The 18543-nt window shown below is 39.8% G+C and overlaps 2 protein-coding genes across 3 annotated transcripts; both read left to right on the plus strand.

Moving 5' to 3' along the window:
- The first annotated feature begins 954 nt into the window (after positions 1 to 954).
- On the plus strand, positions 955 to 3990 carry tmem205 (transmembrane protein 205). The gene is made up of 4 exons (XM_084926821.1): positions 955 to 1081; positions 2452 to 2559; positions 2648 to 2811; positions 2935 to 3990. Exons 2-4 carry the CDS (start codon positions 2460 to 2462, stop codon positions 3235 to 3237), a joined length of 567 nt encoding a protein of 188 aa, XP_084782947.1. The 5' UTR covers positions 955 to 1081; positions 2452 to 2459; the 3' UTR covers positions 3238 to 3990.
- A 2457-nt stretch (positions 3991 to 6447) lies between these two features.
- Positions 6448 to 18538, plus strand: rab3db (RAB3D, member RAS oncogene family, b). Of its 2 annotated transcripts, none has more exons than XM_084926825.1 (5): positions 6448 to 6809; positions 9153 to 9389; positions 14348 to 14466; positions 17982 to 18115; positions 18264 to 18538. In XM_084926825.1, the coding sequence occupies exons 2-5, from the start codon at positions 9153 to 9155 to the stop codon at positions 18449 to 18451; spliced, it is 678 nt and encodes a 225-aa protein (XP_084782951.1). In that variant the 5' UTR covers positions 6448 to 6809; the 3' UTR covers positions 18452 to 18538. The 2 variants fall into 2 exon arrangements, with proteins under 2 accessions (XP_084782951.1, XP_084782953.1); XM_084926827.1 differs by having other exon boundaries at positions 17982 to 18106.
- Positions 18539 to 18543: the final 5 nt, after the last annotated feature.

Genomic DNA, 18543 nt, shown 5'->3' on the forward strand with positions numbered 1-18543 from the left:
CACTACTGCAAAGAAAATGTGAAAGTATGTAAGAAGGTTTAATAACACCTGACCATATGACTAATAAATTAGAGGTAAGTGGTTACTAAAGAGTGCATAATCATCAAATTCTGTATGAGCCACAGCAAGGCTTGTGTCCAAACTGACAGTAAATAATTTCCCTGTTTGAAATCACTTGTCTTCTGTGGAAATAACTGATTATCATTATTAAATATTTGACTTCCTGTCTCAAATTCGTTTAAAAATTATTTAAGGTGCAACATTTTCAAAAGGCTTAGGATTGGGTCGCAAGGACAAACTCTCAGATCAAACTGCTTCACAAATCGTCCAACATAATATCCTTAATAGTGTTACACAGAAAACTGGGGAACACCCACTCAATCAAGCTGCATAAATTGCAATTCAATTTTACAGAAAGAACAAAACGGAAAGTCAACATCTTCTCTGTTATCATAAGCTACGTATAATACTGATCCATACACCAGTGCCTAAAGTATATTACGTCCACTATAATTTTGATATGTGAACTGTAAAAGGAAGATTCTGTTATTTATTGCTTCCAAAGTTGCAAAAGAATGATTATACACGCAGTGTACACAGATTAGATAGTAAATCTTCAATCCACTATGGCCTTTAATAATTATTCTATGAATAAATAAATAAATCAGTTGATTAAAAAATATATAAAACACAACTGATACATCTATATTGTAGTGCAAGTTCAGTAACTGCTAAATTTATTTTTAAACTGACGTTTTTTGAGCTAACCAAAAACCTGCAGATTACGCTGGTCCAATCATCCTCCCAACATCTGCAGGGCACACTTGTGTAGCGGGTAAGTACAGGGGAGGGGCCCTGAATGTAAACATCACAGGACCCAATGATTAACACGCATATCATAAAATGTTCATTTTCATAGACTACCATTGGCTCGTCTTCGGTGGAGGGGCGGGACCTGCAGGCAAGATAAGTAGACAGAGGAAGTGCTTGATGACCCGCTGAAACTTGGAGTCCATTGACATTATTAGTTGGTCCTTTTCATTCAAAATAACGCAGAGGAAAGGAAAACAGCTAAGTGCAGGTTTGTGTAACAAGTAGTAAGCGCTTGTACCTGTCACAATGAGGTCCAAAACGAAGCCAGCACCGCCGCTGATATAAAACTTAAGCAACTGTTTGTTAGCTCTTAGGCTAAACCTGGCTAGCTTGACATAACGTTAGACTTTTGCCTGCTGTTATCAGAGGACATGCTGCCTGCTTCTCTGCCGTGTTGTGTTCTTTATCGATGTCTTTTAAGGAACTTTTGCATTCGGGCTGCTCATTTGTCAGTATACTCTGATATGTATTTTTCCTGCTCTGCCTCTCCTGCCATATCTTAATCTGTGGACTTTATCAGGTCTGCTGCGTATGTGGAGAACCACCCTCAAATGACACATTTATCTCTCTGGCGCCATTTTATTATCACGGATGAATATTTGGACTCCTCCAGAGCCTTGGACTTTATAGCTCAAAAAAGAAAACCTAACAATATATTATAAAATGAATGCGATGCCCAGTTGTATGTTTATACATTTGCTTTCAGTGAGTCATACTTTCTTAGAATATTTATTTATGTATTTATTTATTTATTTTTTAAGTGGTCTTGAGCATTAGTTCTCCAGAAACTGTTGCTCAGCATTATTGAAGCAGTAAGGGATCATCTTGACAAAGAACAGTACAAAAGACAGCCAATATCCACAGCGGAGCTGTGAATGTCCTTGGAGAAGTCTGGAGAACTATTTCGGAAGACTACTTAAAGAAATGACAAGAGAATTCAGACTGTTTTGAAGAATAAAATATTGACTTTCAAGCTTGTTAGAATTGTACAGATCTGTTTTTGCGTTATTTTTATAATGATTTCCATGTTTCAATAAAGCACTGCACCCATTTTCCAAGCAACATTGTAAAGAAAGGAGGGGTGATGCAACATTTTTGCACAGTACTGCAAGAGATTTGCCTGTAAAACACTCTGGCTGTCGAACACTGTATATTGATTTCCAGAAGCTGTATCTACATTTGTGATCATATATGGGACATGTATGATCATATGAGCATGCGTCTGAGACTGCTTTTATACAGCAGAAATCCTAAATAAGACTGTTTAGATTTTTGTTATTGGAATTGTTGGCTTTTCTGTTTTATTATCTCAGTCAAATGCAAACTTGGTTTGTAGCACAGCGAAAGGCTCTAATACATTTTTTTTTAATATAAATTTGAATAAAATCAGAAGGGAAAAAAAATTAAGTCTTTGCAATTTGCCCAACACTCTATTAGTTTTTTTTGTAGCCAGGACCTCATTTGAACAAGGGTGGAGTGTTATGTTATCTTTAAATACTAGAATTTCACTCATAAAACCTGAAAAACAAACACCTTGGCTGGACTGTCCCACACAGCATGTCTTGTCTCTTTTGAAAGGTGACACCATGGTGACGGAGGGGGAGCCAACAGATTTTGTTAAAGTGTTGCACCTCCTGGTTCTCTCTTTCACCTGGGGCATGCAGCTTTGGGTTTCCTTCATTGCAGGTAAGTGGGCCACAGAGCAACAAGGCATGGCTTCAACAAAATGCATGCGTTCCTGTTTTGACACCGTGTTTAACGTCTGTGCCTGCAGGCTTTGTGTTGATTCGGCAGGTAACTCGGCACACCTTCGGCCTGGTGCAGAGTAAGCTTTTCCCGGTGTACTTCTACTGCGTGCTGGGAAGTAACTTTGTCAGCCTGGCTGTGTATGCTGTGTACCATCCCAGAGAGTTGCTGGACTGGCATGAAAGTGTACAGGTGAAATATCACACGCTGCTAGGAATGAAAAAACTGAGCACTTTTGATTGGAAAAAAGAAAAAATTAAACATTTTGTGAGTGAATCATCATCGAGTTGCAAGCTTTCCCTTTTCATCTTCCAGATGCTTCTGTTCTTCGTGGCGCTGATCACTGCAGGTCTGAACGCCCAGTGGTTTGGCCCAGAGACCACTGAGCTGATGTTCCTGATGAGGGAGGTAGAGAAGGAGCACAACCTCGGCGAAGAGATCGGCCTGGGCAGCCAGAAAGAGGCTTACGCCAAGCTCAAAGAGCAGGATCCCAAGTACAAAGCCTACAGGAGCAAGTTTGGCAGTTACCATGGGTTGTCCAGCCTCTGCAACCTGATAGGATTCCTCTGCACCACAACTAATTTGGTCTACACAGCTTTGAATTTAGCCACCATTTAAAGACAATGTTTTAGTTATTAAAGAACCGAAATGCCGTGCACACTTTTGTACTTTGTTATCTAACAGTGTTTCTGGTTCAGAACACTGATAAATGTGCAGGATTTGTTGGTTCTTTTATCACTTTATGATACAGTAGGGTTAGGACACACACTCTTGTTAGGACACACACTCAGCTACTTGGATTAGAAGTACTTTAGTTTACAAAAATCATTTCGCCAACTGTTTCTCTATCATATCAGTGTTGAATATGAAGTGTGAATCATAAATAGCAGTATATGTGACATTTTGCAAATGTAATTACAGAGAATTCTGCATCACTTTATCTGCCCCAAGTGTCCTTATGTGCAAGAACTATCTCCAGTGAGCATGCAGAACTCATCATGTGCTGTTCACTGCTGTCAGTTAAGCACTCTTAACCTTTTTGATTACAAAATATCTTTTTTTTTATCTTGTATAATTTTATTTTATTTTTTGTATTTTTTGTGTTTTTTTGTTTTTTTTAATGTAGTTGGTTTTATTTCTCAGAAAGCAAAGAAAAGTACCAAGCGACATAGAAGCAATGCACGTCCCTCCCCAGTAGGGGGCGATATTTGGACAAAGCTTTCAGATCCATCGTAGCACACAACATAATGCTATTTCATGTGCACCATGACTTTCTTGATCTTGTAGTGCATTTTAAACTTGTCACCACTGTTTAATGAAAACTATGACTGGATGATTAAAGTGTTGTTTTGATTCTTCCATTTGGATAAACCGAGTGATGTCAAAGTCTTTCTGGTGTTTGGCCTAGTGACACGAGCTTTAAAAGCAAACACTTATTTCAAAGAATTGGTTTAGGAAGAAGTGGTCCTGTGATCCTTGTGGATGAATAAAGCCAGGCCAAACAGACAGCGCCTGCTTTTGGAATAAGCAGGTTTTAATTAAATTCTCGGTGATGCACGTCAGGTTTTGAGGAGAGCAGCCTTGGATGCGGGGAACAGAGCTTTGCCGGCCAACTACAGGATAAGCGAGGCACAATTGCTATTAGAATATGAGCACTAATGGACTGTAGTGAAATCATTTCAATATAAAAAGCATAGGCTAGAGGCTGAAAGTAAATGAATTACCTTGTCCCCAATGCAATTAATGTTGGTCCTTTTAAGGCTGTGATCAGGTTTTTAATGTTTTCTTCCAACCCAATGAAAACAGCATTGTATAAACTGGCAGAATTGCTGTTGAGCATACAGTTTTATCTTACTAAAACACTGATGTGCCATGCAGTCACGTCACAAAATAAACAAGGAAGTTAGTCAAAGAGTCTTGAGGAAACAGCACAGCTACACATGCCAACCTTTTGAGGAGTGTAAGAGCTTTACCTGCCTATCAGGTTATCTGCTGCAGTGGAATCAGGAAATAAACCTTTTTCAACCAGGGAAAAGGTTTATTCACTGATCTCTTCAATATTTCTCATGCAGTTACAGAGCTGTTAGTGATTATCTCAAAAAGTGAATAATGGTACAAGAATTCTTTGTATGAGGAAAAAAGGTGGACACAGAGAATATGGATGAACACACGATGTTAAAAACAGCTAAAATTCCTCAACTCTGGGTGTGCAAAATAAAACAAAAGAAAGCTAAGAACAAAAGGAATTGTTGGGGCATCCTAGCAGACAGGTCCAACCATTCCTCCCTCATTCCTGAGTCACACAAGGAAATGAGTCTGTATTTGTTTCCGAGAACGTAAGAGTCTCTACTGCAGTCGGTATTCTGAAAACGGCTGCTAGTTTGTGGGGGACTATCATTTGGAGTCGTGATGGTACTGCAGTGCAGCCCTGCAGTAATATAGTGTGTTAAATTAATTATGAGTCTAGAAGTCTCAAGCTGCTTTATTCCATCATGTCTTGTGGAGAAATTGGTCCAATTTGCAATTGTCTGATTTCAGTGATGGATAATGCACCTATGCATCATAAAACACTGAGCTCCTAATAGAACCATCTGTCAAAGGATTCTGCTGCTCACTTTGATACAAGCATTAAGGGCCAGGTCTCACACAGCTTCACCTTAGACATGATCAAGTTTTCTGCAGTGTGCACCAGAGAAAAAAAATGAGCAAAGCTCCACGTCTTAACTGAGATTTTGTGATAATAGCTGCTGGACATTTTTCCTGATGCCAGTGTTTGCACCATTTAGGCTCTCTTCTAATGTTGAGTATCTATTCTTATCTATCCTTATACTTAACAGGTTCATTTGTATCTCTCATGTTATCGCTTATCTTATCTTATATATAAGCTTAAAGGGTCAATCACAGGACAAAAAAGGGGATGGGGGGGGCTGTAACAAAAATGTCTGCAAGCACAGGTTAGATCCCTTTATATTTAATGTGTATATCTGTCTGTCTTTTCCCCCCCAGATGTAGTTCCTTCTGAAAGCAGAGAGCTGGTCACTTCTCTTACACTCAGCTGTACTTCACGCCACCAAGCTTGCAATCCAAATGCACTTAGCTGTGGAGCCCATTACTGGTAGTTTAGTTTAAAATGACACAGACAGGCTGTGATTGTTTGGAAGGATGAATCTTGGTTACAGTGAATACTACATGGTGAACGTTTGGCTCCCCCACCCCACTATACCTTGACAAGTCAGTCTGGCACTCAGCATAGAACCACAAAGTATCATTTTACTGGCACCAATTGAACAAAATACAACAGTAAGCTTTAAGCCTGACCACAAATAAAGCAAATAAAGATTTTCTTGTTATCCATTCATAGTAGGCTCTTGCTGTACTCCTTTAAATGTGCTTGTACAGGGATTTATTATTCATTAAACAAAGAGGAGTTAGCTGTTTCCACCCCCAGTTCTAATCTCCATACGTGCAACAGCTGCTGGGGCAGAGTGATGTTATCATCAAACTCTCTGGGGGAAAGAAAAATAACCTAAGTATCACCTCTTTCACAAAAAAGGAAACAATTAATGTAAACATCACAGGGTTACACAGCGAACTGGGGGGTGTTGCCATGCTAATGCAGCCCTGCCTATAGTGAAAACATAGGAGTAAATATAATATAATATAATATAATATAATATAATATAATATAATATAATATAATATAATATAATATAATATAATATTCTGAACTAACTACTGAGTCGTTCACGTCTGCGTAAGGATATTAGAAATTGTTTGTGTTGTTTATTCAGGGTGTGTGGCTCTCGCGCGTGCACTTGCGCACGCACGCTGGACAGCCCTCTCTCCTCATCGCGCTGGTGGCAGACCTACACAGTGTCGTGGCGTTTAGGGTGCTTGAGTGTCCGCACCAACTCTGTCACAGCGAGAGCCGCGGCTTCAGCCCCAGCTGTCCACAAACCGAGAGCAGGTTGTAGTCCGCGAACAGCGAAGCGAAGGAAAAGAAAAGTAGTTGTTGAGGAAGGGAAACAGGTCGGCTACTGCGGGTGCCGCTGCCGCTGGGGAGGGATATTTCAGGTGCACTTTATTAGCAGACTTTGATAGGTCGTTTGCTCCACGTATTACCGGACGGAAGATACCAGAAGTAGAAAGGGAACCGAGTTGGACGTTTCCTTTCTTCCGCAAAAAAAGAGGTACGTTTCTCCCTTTCCCAGCTGTTTTCCTGCGCAGTGCTTCCTTCATGTCCGACTACTAACTGGGAACCTTTACTAAAACTTCAATGTTTCCTGCTTTATCCCTAGGCTTTATCCTTTATCTGTGTAGGCTTATCCCTACAGAGTAATAATACACACTCTCGTTTTGCAGGAAATATGTTGACATAAACTAAGCTGTTATTTGTTTTGTTTTGTTTTGTTTTGTTTTCACCCAGTATCGAGATAGTACTGAAGCCTAAGCCTGAATTTTCCATCTGTGTTTGTGTCTCGGTCCTGCTCCTAATGAGAGAACAGATGTGCTGCTGCCAACTAATCGATAATGGTCATTTCCTGTTGGTTCAGGCAGACTGCTGCCTCTGGCTCAGCAAACAATGCCAGCTGAGGGATCTGGCCGCACTGCCATCAGGCTCTATATACCATAATGGCCTCTATTTGTTTTACTGGGGATAATGACGCTCCTTTGTGCAATAAAGGAGCTCCCATTCTCATCCACTCTGCAGCTCCCTGACTGGCCAGTTTCACTTCATGGAGGATGGTTGGTCTGTGGTATGAGAGCAGGTGCTTGTCTTAGTCTTCCCAGCTGCTCACTGAGACCTGGTCCTGTGGTGATGTTTGAATAAGCTGCTTTTATTTCCTGATATTGTTCTACTTATTTCAGAGACACCATTGGGTACTTTGACCATAGAAAGAAATCTTTAACTGTCCTGCTTTGCAATTGTCTTTTTTTTTTTTTTAAAGATCATTTGCATACCCAGAAGTAACTTGACTCTGCAGAACTGAGCAACACCACAACAGGAAAAGCACTTTAAATTCTTGTAATCTCTACAACATGTAATGAACAAGTTTTAAAGTTTTAGTTTCTTAAAATTTTAAGAAACGTCAGCAAGCTTATGTGAGTCTGCTTCTGCCTGCAGGCGTTCTACGCTGCACAGTAAACACAAAGGACAAGTGACACGGTGTACTGCAGCCTTAAGCCGAGCTCAGTAGAGTGGAAGTTAAGACAGTTAAGAAACATCACTTTAAAATGAGTGAATCAATGTTATGTGATTTCTGAGCAGAAAAATGTACCTCAAGTTGCACAGGCATCATGTGATTCAGGGTTTCAGAGCCAGTATCCTGAGAGATTAGAAAGAATTGGGAGACATGGTGTGGGGCCCAGGACCTTTAATACCCAGAAACACATTTTTCCATTTAAAAGGATCGTGAGAGGGTATAGCAGGTGTGCCTAGGGCTCACATTCAGCAGGAAAGAAAACTTGTTTTACTTTCACACAGTTTTACAATACAAAACCCACAGAGGCAATTTAAAATGCTCAACTGAAGTGAGGCTTAAAGTCTGGATTAACCGTCCAGCTAAACTGCAGCTACTTTTAAAAAGGTGGTCTTACACTTATATACAGACAGAGTTCTTAACAAGTGAAACACACAGACTTGTCCTCTTATGCCCTGTATGGCAATTATTCTGACAGTACAGAGTGAATACACTCTTTCCTCCTTATTTTGTTTTCTTTAGCTCTCATCTGTGTCGAGCTCTGGAGACCTCCATCTGGCCAGTTAAAAGCTGAGCGTACTGACTGCCTTGACCGCTAATGGGTCTTGCGGGCAGCTGAGTCAAAGTCTGGTCTCCACAGAGACGGGTCTGACCAGAGAGAGGCACGGCTGAGCTGCAACGATTGATCTGCTGTGTGTGTGTGTGTGTGTGTGTCTGTTTGAAAGGACACACATGGCCAGCTCTCTGCCCTCCCCCTCCCTGTGTTTGGTTGACTGACAATAAAAGGTTTGATGGCAGGTAATCTCACACCTGCCCCAGAAGAGATTACACTGAGATTAATGGCTATAATGAAGCGATTGGACAGATGGCAGGACGTCCTGTACTTTCATTTAAAGGAAATTTTCAGGTTTTTAGTGTGTGTATAAATGGCACATCGAATGAAAATATATACAATCAGCAATTTTGTTTAGTTAAGTCACAACATCATCAAGTCAACTTCTAGTTGAAGTAGTCATTCAGCGTGCGTACATGCCAATCACTTCCTCCTCTCTGCTTCTTTAAATTAATGATGATTTCTGCTTTTCCTCAGTAGAAATCTGCAAACTAAACATTTTTCTATGTGTGTGAGAGCTGTGAACAGAGGTGTTATGTTTGTGCGTTGATTGTCTGTCCATGCAGCTGCTGCTTTGCTAGTTGTAACCACTAACCAGTGTGAGGAATGTGATAATGCAGTTGTGATGTCGTTAGTTGATTTTGGTAGGATGTTTCAAGCAAGTGCTTTAGTTTATCCTGATTTTTCACATAGACTTTGCCCTCTCATAAATGCTCCAGATGGCATCAACTGAGTCGCGGCTCCAGCAGCAGCCCTCGCAGAAGGATGCAGCCGACCAGAACTTTGACTACATGTTCAAGCTGCTGATCATTGGCAACAGCAGCGTGGGGAAAACTTCCTTCTTGTTCCGCTATGCCGACGACTCCTTCACCTCCGCTTTCGTCAGCACCGTGGGCATTGACTTCAAGGTCAAGACTGTCTTCCGCAATGACAAGAGGATCAAGTTGCAGATCTGGGTGGGTAGATTTGAGATAAATGAGAAGTTCTCTCTGCCAAGCCACAGCATCAGTTCATTCTGCCTTTTTGTTTGCCAGAATGAAGAGGAGCTTCATGTGTACTCTGTGATAAGCTGTTGTAAATCAGAGTGGATGCTCCATACTTCTAAAGGTGTTATTGGTTTAGAACATGTTAAGTCTTTCACCTCTTACTGAACAGAAGTCTTAAAAATACATTTTTCTCCAACTGTGGTTTGGCAGTTGTGCAAGTGTAACCTGTGAATTGTGTAAATGTAAAAAGCATGACTTCCTCATGTTTTATACGCATTCATACTTCCTACCCATTATCAGGCATCTGCTAAGTGTCAACATTTGTTTAAAGGAGATGGATGGTGGTGCTTACTACAGTTTTAGTTGTAGTTGTAAGCCAGGGTTTGCCTGTTTTACCTTAGATCTAGTGGTACCGTGCCTTTAAGAAAAGTTATGGTATGAATGTTTTTTGACACTTTTTTGACCACCTTTTGTATCGGTATGGTGAACGTGTTAGCCTAGAACAGGGACATCAGACTCATTTTACATCAGATTCATTTTACATCGTGGACCATATTTTGATCTTACGTGGGCTGGACAAGTGGATCTGCCTTTTCTGTCAGTTTAACTACACATTTACATACATGCAGTTTCAACAGTATTTCTTAGGTTTTCTACATGCTAAAGAAATGCTCCTGTGGTAAATGAAAGAAATCTGTCCATACGATTTGGACTTAAGCTGTAAGAGGTAAATGTGTAAAATTACAGAAAAAGTTCTGGTAGCTCAGTCTCCAGACTGTGCTGTATTTATAAAACAGAAGGTTTCTGTCAATTAATAGAAAAAATTTTCCAAAGCCGTTTAGTGGGCCGGATTGTCTTTCCCGGGTCAATTCTGGCCCCGGGCCTTATGTTTGACATCACTGTCCAAGCAGATACAATTTCTACTAAATCTTAAGATAAATTTCTGGATACTTAGCTGCTGTTCACATGACTGTTCACTAGCTTTAACTAACTTTATCTGCTGATTACAGTGTCACCTGGATGCCAAGGTGGAAAAGTGTTCTCTATTGTGGGTTATGATGTCCTCTTCATTTAAATATAAAATGTGTTTTGACAAATTGGGCACAAATTCCTTCCTCTTTTGCTTCCAAGGTTGAGAAAGTAAGATGTATTCATTGTTTAATTGCTGTACATTTCACGTAGACACTGACGCAATACGTTGTGTGCAGCATTTATAGCAAGGTTCCTTGTTGTTGAAGTCTTCAGGTGTTGATTCAGCTGTTTTTCTGAGCTACAGTTTGTAGTATTGTTGCGTGTTGCGTTCGACAGTTGACGTTGTTGCTGTACTTCACACCACTGTTCCTCTTTGCTAACTCATTTTGTCATGCATGTTTATCACACAAGATCATGATTTTGGAGAATTTGCTATCGATGCTTTTCATGAATTTGTCATTTCTTTGACGGGCAAGCAGACATTACTTCCCCTAATAGTCACACAGTTAAGATAAAAATATCAAAACACACATAATTAGATTGTGAACAGTTTGATTATTATGAATAAAACTGTTAAGCCTTACATTAATTGTATAATGTCTACTGTGGGTCAGCACTGTAGACTATAACTAAAAGATGATGTACTGTAGAGCGGATGCAAACTCCGGAAAGGTCTGAAAAGTGAAGTCGGTGAGATGGTCTTCTAAATAGAGCTGCTCGATTGTGGAAAAAAATCATAATTATTTTGTTCAGCACTAAGGTCTCGAATCTTTAACACAATAACTCTACATTTGAAAACTTTTTGTTAACCAAAGTCTCTCTTTCTGTCATCTTGGCCATAATCATTAGAAGTTCTAATTGTAATTTAATTTAAATGTAGTTGCACAACCCTGGCTTTCAGGAACTACTGCCGTAATTGCAAAAAGAAGTCAAACTGAGTTGAAGTCTCTGAAAGAATAACCCTGCTTCTCGCTTGATTTATGACCTCAGTAAACACTTTCCCAATGAGTTTTCCGCCTCAGTTATTAACTTCAACACAACATTATGCTTGTTTGTTAAATTTTAGTTTATTTAGAGTAAATTACATGAAAAAGCATTTTGACAGGTCACTATTATATGAGGATCCACCCCACACCGTAACAACAGCCAAAATAGAGTTGGGGCTTCAAAAGGAACTTCAATGGCTCACCCCACTTTTTAAACTCTATGGTAACATCTGGTTAAGTCACTCAAATTTATCTGCAACATGGTGACAGGATGGCATGGGTGGATTACTAGTTTTTAAAAAATCGATGGGTAGTTGCATTATGGGAAATCTAGGATTCAGTGTTGGACCAGGGCTGGGGCAAAAAAAATATGTCAAACTCTGTTGTTTCACCCCAGTTTCTTTTTGTTCTTCTTTTAAACTTCCACCTTCAGAGAACTATAATGGGTACCTTTAAATGCCTGTGCCAGTTTTTGAGATGATACTTTTACACCTTTTTACAGTTAGCAGTTGAGAAACAGCAGGAATCAGCTTCTATGATTGATCAGCCCCACTGACAGCTTTACTAACAAAGTTAACTTTGGAATGGGCTTTCATATTGTACTATAAGGTGGATCCTGGCAGCTCACCTTCCCTCACACTATGCTACAAATCCTGTCTATATACATTGTTTAGGCTGATCAAACGGATGATTCATTCAAACCAGCAATCTGTGAGCCACTGTATGATCCACAAACAGTGACCCGAATGAATCAGCAGCCGAGAGGAGCCCACACCAAAACACACAGTCACCTAGTGTGTGAATGTGTGTGTGAATGGGTGGATGACTGGTTGTGTAAAACGCTTTGGGGTCCTTAGGGACTAGTAAAGCGCTATACAAATACGGGCCATTTTTACCATTTACTGAAACCGTGTCTCTTATAAATGACATGCAGTGTTAGTCTAACAGCTGATCAGGAGGGAGAAAAAAAAAAAGCAGTAACTAACTTGACTGTGTACTTTGTATTCAATAATTAGAGGACATTGTTATGGGGTTCTACAGAAGCAGCCCTGAAGTACTGATGGTGCTGTTGGATGACAAAGAAACCTGGTATTTCCTAGGCTCAGGAAGCAGAGGAAGTTCCTTATCAGCGTCTCACTGAGCCATAGCGAAGATCGACTGCGAACTCAGTAGTATATTTAAAGGGTGTGGGAGCAGCAGGCATGTCTTAAAACAAGCACTCTCTTACATCGTGTTAATATTTAACTCTGTAATAATTCAGGAATGCTAAATTAAAGTTGGCTACCTAACATAAGAGAATTCACCAGAGCCTTTGACAAAGAGAGTTGCAGATTAAGCCATTGTGCCAGCTGCCAGCCTCACTGTGTGTATCATGGAAAGTAGTCTGATAACGCACCACGTGGCCCTTGCACAGTGCATGAACATACAGGAACTCATGTACAATATGAACACACTGTGCACACACACTGTGTACCTCCCTGCTCTCATGTCATGGAAATACATTTCCTTTCTTTAAGCAAACACACACACCTTTTGCACATTTAGCATAAATACTGCCGCACATATGCCCGGGCGTGCTATCCCCGGGGATGATGTCCTGTGTGTGCCACTGCTTCATGCCGGTCGCTTATATAAACGCAGGTGATGCATGTTTAAAGATCAGGGTCCCAGAGACGTCAGAGCTTCTGATTGTGCACAAGCCTAATTTAAACTCCTCCCTATCTGTCATCGCATATATGCACACGAGGGAGCAGCTTTTGTTTACTGTTTGGGGTTTATTGTAGCAACCTTGGAGACTGACTGTTTGGTTAGTAATGCTATTATGCTGCCAAATATTTGATCATCCCTTCGTGGATGAGATAAAGATGGACCTGGGATATATCACACGTTACTGAAACAAAAATAAACTCTGACAGAGCAGGCTCTGGAAAGATTAAAGAATAAAGCTTGAGCACTCTGCTCGAGGGATTTTACCAGCAGACTGCCCTCTGTGTTGGTTGTTTTCGTAAAGTGAGAAGGATTGCTCTGGTTGTCCACCTAGAGCAGTCCTAGCTGTAATGGAACATTCATAACCTTCAATGCCCTCTGGTTACCTGGACAACCCACTCTTCCTCCTCATCAAAATGAGGAAAACATCAGACACACACAGGCCCCTGATGCAAATTAAGGACTTTAGAAAGGTTACCAGGTAACCACGAGAGTGGCGGCGAGATAATCAACCAACTCACTCTACCTTTTTGATGTTTTATGCTTTAATTGTCCAATAAATAAACTGAGCCGTTGGCTGTGATATTACACAGCCTCCAGGTGGTTAGTAATCCAAGCCACAAGTCCCGGTGTGATGAGAAATGATTGTGGCAGGAGCTCGTATCTAAATGCCATCTTCCCCTGGACTGTGTGGTGCAGAGAAATGGCATTTTGAAGCAATGCAGCCAGTTGGTTTGGAAGAAAAAAACTACATGAAGGTCTCACAGAGTGCAGCTGAGGCTTGACCTACCCTGATATTTACCAGTACATGTCTAATAAAACCAAATACAAATCTGACTTGAATTTAACTTAAAAACAATTGAAAAGAACTTACCTAACCAGTACTAACAAGAATCATCAAAGCTGGTGAAACTAGGAGTACTAGTAGCATCATTACATGAAAAATAACCCTATCCCCACCTTCTGCTTAAAATAGCCATCCCTGCAAGATATTTCTAAATTATAGGATGTAAATGCAATTATAGGGCATAAATGCTGTAATGGATGACTGTCAAACTTGCTCCACTTGGACTGTGTAGTGTCAAGTCAAAGCTGACACCTTAGATAACTGTTACTTGGAAAGAGTCCAGGGTTAGTTTTGGCAATACTGCCCCCTTGTGGTTTAAAATCATATACTGGAGATTTTTAACCTTAAAAATGTAAAGTGAATGAAGCAGATAGAATGAAGTATTTCATGGACTGTGTATTATTGTATAATTGCAGGACACGGCAGGGCAAGAACGCTATCGCACCATCACCACAGCCTACTACAGAGGAGCCATGGGCTTCCTGCTCATGTATGATATCACTAACCAGGACTCCTTCAACGCAGTTCAGGACTGGTAAGTGTGGAATGAGTGAAAAGCTTTACTATTAATACTGTCTACATTAGATTATGTATTTGTAAATACATTCTCGAGTATTTTATCTAAAGTGTGAAGTTGATGCCAGTTGATGGAACATGAAGGGGTTTTTGGTATGTTAGTGCCATCATGTGGTCAGTTGTGAACTGAGGCGTAAACGTGACATCCCTGTTCTTCTTTGTCCTTTTTATATACAGTTAGAGCAATAATATATTGTACAAAGTTAAGTAGTTTTATCTCTGTACACAGCCACAGTGGAAACAATCAAGATATGACTGAAGTGCAGATTTTCAGCTTTAATTGAAAGAAATGAACAAACAAAATCTTTAATGGTTTAATAGTAACGTGACTAATGAGGCCCAAAGATGGTGCCATTGATGTCAGTGCAAGTGAGGGAGGCCATCAAAAGGCAGAAAAATAAAAGTAAACCTATCGCTGAGACAGCACTATTTTAGGAGGAGCCATTCTTCAAAATAATGAATGCAGTGGCCGCCTCAGCAATACCAAAAAGCCTGAAAGACAACAGAAGACAAAATACATGATTGGAGAGTTCTTTTCACAATTAAGAAAAACAGCCTCACAACATCTAACCAAGTTAAAAACACTCTTGAGAAGGTATCATTGTCAAGGTCTACAATCAAGAGATTCCTTTGTGAATGTAAATATAGAAGGTATCTAACAAGTCCTTTTATATTTACATTCACGAAGGGTGAATGTGAATATAGAACTTCCTGTTCGTCTCAAGAAGAGGAAGTCCAAAAGAACATCTAAAAAATCTAAAAAAGTCTGTGCAGTTCTGAAAATAATTCTCTGAACAGATGAAACCAAGATGAACGTACCAGAATAATGGAAAGAGAAAAGTGTGGAGAAGGAGAAAACTGCTCATGATCTGAAGCATACCACAAAGAAATTGGAGAAACTTCAAATGCCAAGTCAGTCACATGATCTTAACCTAGCAGAGCGCTTCCCAGTTATTAACTTAAAATTTGAATGCAGAATGATCCACAAAGAGCAGCTGAAGGTGGCCGCAGTAAAGGCAGCATCTGGTGACATCCATGGGTTCTAGACTTCAGGTGTCACTGTCTGAAAAGGATTTTCAACAAAGTTTAAAAAAAGTCTTTATATTTAAATTCATGTTAGTTTGTCCCATTCATTTTGAACACCTGAAAACAATGTATTGTGTATAAAAATGGCTGAGTTATAGCTGGAAGTCTGCATTTCAATCATATCTTGATCATTTAACACCCACTGCAATGGTGTACGTGGGCAAAACTTCAAAATTGTGTCACTGTCTAACAAGGTATGGACCTCAATGTATTTTTTTCGCCAGATTTCCCAAAGAGTTTAGTGAATCTACAGCAAATATGCTACTTATCATATTTGGATGATTCTAAATAAAAATGTTTATTTAAAAACACTGAACAGCACTGGATAGCTGGTTTTTACCCCTCAGCCGTAATGTCGTCACCCTGACGTAGACACCGAAGTTTGTGAACTTTAGAACAAAGGGATGTAGGAGTTTCAAATTGATACCGTAGGTATATCTACTAAAAATCTCAAAACAGTTCAAAATCAGTGATCCCAGCGTCAAGATCAGTGGGAAGAGGACAAGTTTTCTGAAAATCTTGTGAATGCGATAATTTGAGAAGGACGTCACCCAGGATTTAGAAATTGATTCCATAAATGTATCTAGTAGGAGCCTGAGGGGTGCCACCAACCCCCTGCAGGGGGTTTAGATTCTTGTGGTTTGGAGTTGCAGCCCAAATTAGATGAGAAATGCATTGCCATGCTATATTAATGCAAGAATTTGTAAATAATGTACAATAAAGTCTATATTTAACTGAAAGTAGTACAAAGTACAGTAGACAATACAAAAAGTACAAAGACAACATATAAACTGTTGAAACTGAGAAATCATATAGCTTTTAGAAAAAAAATGCTCATTGGAGATGAGATGAGATGAGAGACCAGTAATGCATTTCAAATGTATTTGAAATGCATTTCAAATACATTTCAAATGCATTTTAAAAAACGTCATTAACAACAGGCATAAGTAGCAGTTTAACTCGATGATCTCAGGAACAATTCTGAATACTATTCTCTGTGAACACAATTCTTCACTGCGTCCTTGTATGCAGTTTAATCTCTGTCATGCGGCTGGCAGGTGATTGGCCTAAACCTCTTCAGGGCAGTCTGAGGTCAAGTGGAAAACTGTTCTGTGACTGATGATTCAAAATGTGGGAATCATGGATGCCACGTCCTCAGACTAAAGAGCGTTGGGACCGTGTGGGTCGGTATCAGGGACATGTCACATAATGAATACATTTGGTGCATTATAAAATGAAAATTTTTGTGCAGTTGGAATCCTTTACCAAGAAAGAAGAGAAAACATTTAGCTTTCAAAACAACAGTTTTATTGACACTAGGAAAAACTCGCCCTATATATCTTTTTTCTTCTTTATTCAAAACAAGAATGATTAGCAAAAACCACAAAATATTTAAAATGAAAAATTAAGTTTTAGATAAAGTGTAGTATTACTTGCTGAAGGGTTCATTCAGTCGTGATGGTTGCTAAAATGTCTTTGGCTTTGGGCGCTGGCGACCCAACACTGCATTGGCAAGGAGATAACAGAGTGAAAAGGATGTATATGAAGATGTAAAACAGTGGGATTTATAATAAATCGTTTTTTTAACATATTTTATATATTAATAGTTGTTGTATATGTAACAATGTTTTGCATATACAATGGTCCCTCTGTAAAACACGGTTCACCTCGCTGTTTCGCGGATTTTTTTTTTTGTGTGTGTGTGCAATTTTGCATACCTTTTTTTTTTTTTTTTTTTTTTTTTTTTTTTTACAGCGCATTGTGTTCTGCATCCTGATTGGCTGTAGATTATTTTCAGTTGATCTCGTGCCGTGTCTCCTGCACAGTACAGAATGCGTTCAGCTTGTCAAATTTACATAAATCTTCGATCGCTAGCAACGTGACTCTGAAGTGCTGCACTGTATGTTTGTAAGTTTTCTCCCCAACAAACACAACAATGTCGACGAGACGTCATCACCTGCGGGTGCCTTTGGTTTCATTCTATAATACTGGACTTATTTGTCTGCAAGGTTTGAACTTTGAGAGTGTTTAAACAAGAGAGAAAAGTGAAAATGTTCATGCCTGTCTGAGAAAAGTGTATAAAGTGTGTAGTGAGGGGTTTTACAGCCTTAAAACATCTATAATAATTGTAAAAAATAAAGTTGGCTACTTCGCGGATTTCACCTATCACGGGTTATTTTTAGAACATAACTCCCGCGATAAACGAGGGACCACTGTATGTTATTCTGATTGGCTTACCCGTTAAGAGATACAGTTCATGCAGACATATGTATATACATATGCTTTGATCATTATAGTAAGAATAGTTTAATCAGAGTGTCCTATATATATACATTTTTTTTCTGCTGTTAATCATGTAGACTTTGCAACTCTGCTTTTGTCTTTCAGGGCAACACAAATCAAGACATACTCGTGGGACAATGCTCAGGTGATCCTGGTTGGTAACAAGTGTGACCTGGAGGATGACAGGCTTATACCCACAGAGGATGGCCAGCGACTGGCTGAGGAGCTAGGTAAAAGCTGTTAGTGTCACAGTGTTATTTCTTTTTAGCTTAGAGTCTGCAGACACGTTTGACTTTGTTTTTTTGTAGATTCTGACATTAGTACATCTATTTTTCATAGCACATGAACTGAAATACCATTTAGCTTTGTGACTTTGCTTCATGTCAGGTTTTCAGTTCTTTGAGGCCAGTGCCAAGGACAACATCAACGTCAAGCAGGTGTTTGAACGTCTAGTGGATGTTATCTGTGAGAAGATGAACGAGAGCATGGAAGGAGACGCCAACCTCATAGCCAACCACAGCAACCAGGGCCTTAAAGACTCACCTTCAGAGAGCCACGGGGGCTGTGCTTGCTAAACCATCTGCCTTCTTAGTCTCCCAACACACACACACACACACACACACACACACACACACACACACACACACACACACACACACACACACTG

Source organism: Perissodus microlepis, chromosome 4 (genome assembly GCF_051167445.1).
Source record: "Perissodus microlepis isolate ML-2025 ecotype Zambia chromosome 4, ASM5116744v1, whole genome shotgun sequence".
In the NCBI taxonomy this organism is placed as follows: Eukaryota; Metazoa; Chordata; class Actinopteri; order Cichliformes; family Cichlidae; genus Perissodus; species Perissodus microlepis.